The 2,012-nt window shown below is 42.6% G+C and overlaps 1 protein-coding gene across 1 annotated transcript in view; it reads left to right on the forward strand.

Annotated features, from left to right (window-relative positions):
- Positions 1–730: 730 nt before the first annotated feature.
- Positions 731–2,012, forward strand: part of ivd (isovaleryl-CoA dehydrogenase) — a 15,744-nt gene continuing 14,462 nt past the window's right edge. The window contains exon 1 of the mRNA XM_050061930.1: positions 731–1,013. Coding sequence (XP_049917887.1) covers positions 882–1,013 — 132 coding nt within the window. The 5' untranslated portion in view covers positions 731–881. The remainder of the gene's footprint in view (positions 1,014–2,012) is intronic.

Genomic DNA, 2,012 nt, shown 5'->3' on the forward strand with positions numbered 1-2,012 from the left:
GTGTTTTAATCTAATTTAAAAAAAAAAAACAAAAAACAGAAAAAATAGTTTAGGCCTTTTTGTTTCAGTTTTGTACTTACATGTTGCATATTTAGAAATTAATTTGATCAAATTGGCACACATCAAGTCTGGGGCCAGGTGTACAGTTTTACACCGTAAATGGGAAGAACTGAGGGGCCAGCAGGACACTGGGGGACACCAGGCAGGTTATTCATGCCATGCACTCATGGGCAGACTACGAGACGGCGGTGACCCCACCACCTCTCTCACAACGAAGCAAGACACACAGACTGTTGGTGGTTTTGCATTTCTTTGTAGTTATGCATTCTTTTGTGGGTTTGTGTCTCTTTGACTTAATATTTTTGGCTTTTTTTGTTGTCTTGTGTCTTTTTGTGGTCATATTGAGTGCCATCCTCATCAGTATGAGTTAATTTGACATTTGACTTTTTGCAAGTGAGGGCCACAGGGCCCCCTGACACTTTGGGCCCCTGGACCTGTGCCCAGTTGGCCCGTTCTATAATCCACACATGCATGTACTTAGAGACACAAAACATTTTATGTCTCAATCAAATGTGAAATTAACTTTAAATATTAACTGGTGTGGTTGTATTTTCAACTGCTAGTTAGCAGATCTTCTGACATGCCCTCTCAGTCCAGCAGGTGGCGGTAATGCTCCAATACACTAGTTTACAAAGCGCCAATAAGCAGACAGAAGAAGAGGAAGCACCGCCTGTGTGAGTGACGTTTATGGTCCTGGTAAATAGTAGCAGAGTGAGACCTCTGACTTTGTTTCTGCTAAGGGGCAGCTAACCCAGAGTCTGACAGGGTGACAACTTTTGTTTTATTTCCCTCTTATAACCTGTCAGTCTGCAAGCAGCACCATGTTTGCCGTCAGAAACGCTCTCCGCCTCGGCTCTAGGCTGTCCATCCCCACGGTGGCGAGGAGAGGATGCGCCGGGGCTGCCATCCCAGTGGACGACGTGGTGAATGGACTTACCGAGGACCAGATACAGGTTAGCTAACGAGCAGCTCAAAGTTCACCTGTCTGCGCACATAAGCAGAAAATGATTAAAACAATAAAGTCTCACAGTCCCATGAAGCAAAGGTGCGGTGTGGTTGAATAAGTTTAACGGACAAAAGAAGACGGTTATTTAAGGTGCGCATGACGTGATGACATAACGGCTAACAGGAGACCTTGGTGTTAGCCGACGAAGCTAAGCTAACCACTCTGATAATAGATGTTTCGCACTCTGCATCTACATAATGTCAGTCCAGAACAATCTAGTTTACACATATTTAATTACTAAAGCAAGTAACAGTAATAACTTCTCGATGAGCAGCGTTTTAGGCTTGAACAGCTTGATTTAGCACTGTTAGCCGTGCTAGCTAGCTCTACTGCTACCAGCTAATTCATCGTAATAAAAAGTTATTAAGTGTTGAAAGGCTCATTGAATCGAGATTTATCAACTCAACACAAGGTGACAGCAGGTCAGTGATACTTGGCACCAAGTCAAAGAGACTGGACACTGGCTGGGCGGAGGAGGGCAGGGGGTGGAGATCACATACAGGATTTGATTGGGTGAAAGTGGCTGTTCTCCTGCCTGGTTGTTATGAAGCTGAATACTGTAAAGTGAGTTTTTTTGCATGACTGTGAAATACATCTTAGCATATTTACCTGTAACGTAAACAGCACTCAGTCTTCCATGCAGCCAGATGAAGAAGGGACATGGGAACTAATGCTTTCCTGTTCAGTTGTCAGTCCTGTTATAACCCTGGGGAAAAAGGTTGGGATGTTGTGTAAATAAAAACAGAAGGCAGTGATTTGCAAATCCCCTTTAACCTGTATTCAGCTGAACACAATCCAAAGAAGAGATATACATATATATATATATATATATATATATATATATATATATATATGTTAGGGGTGTAACGGTACACAAAAATCTCGGTTCGGTACGTACCTTGGTACACAAGTCACGGTTCGTTTTTTTTCGGTACAGTAATAAAAA

This window comes from Epinephelus moara, chromosome 14 (genome assembly GCF_006386435.1).
Source record: "Epinephelus moara isolate mb chromosome 14, YSFRI_EMoa_1.0, whole genome shotgun sequence".
NCBI lineage: Eukaryota > Metazoa > Chordata > Actinopteri > Perciformes > Serranidae > Epinephelus > Epinephelus moara.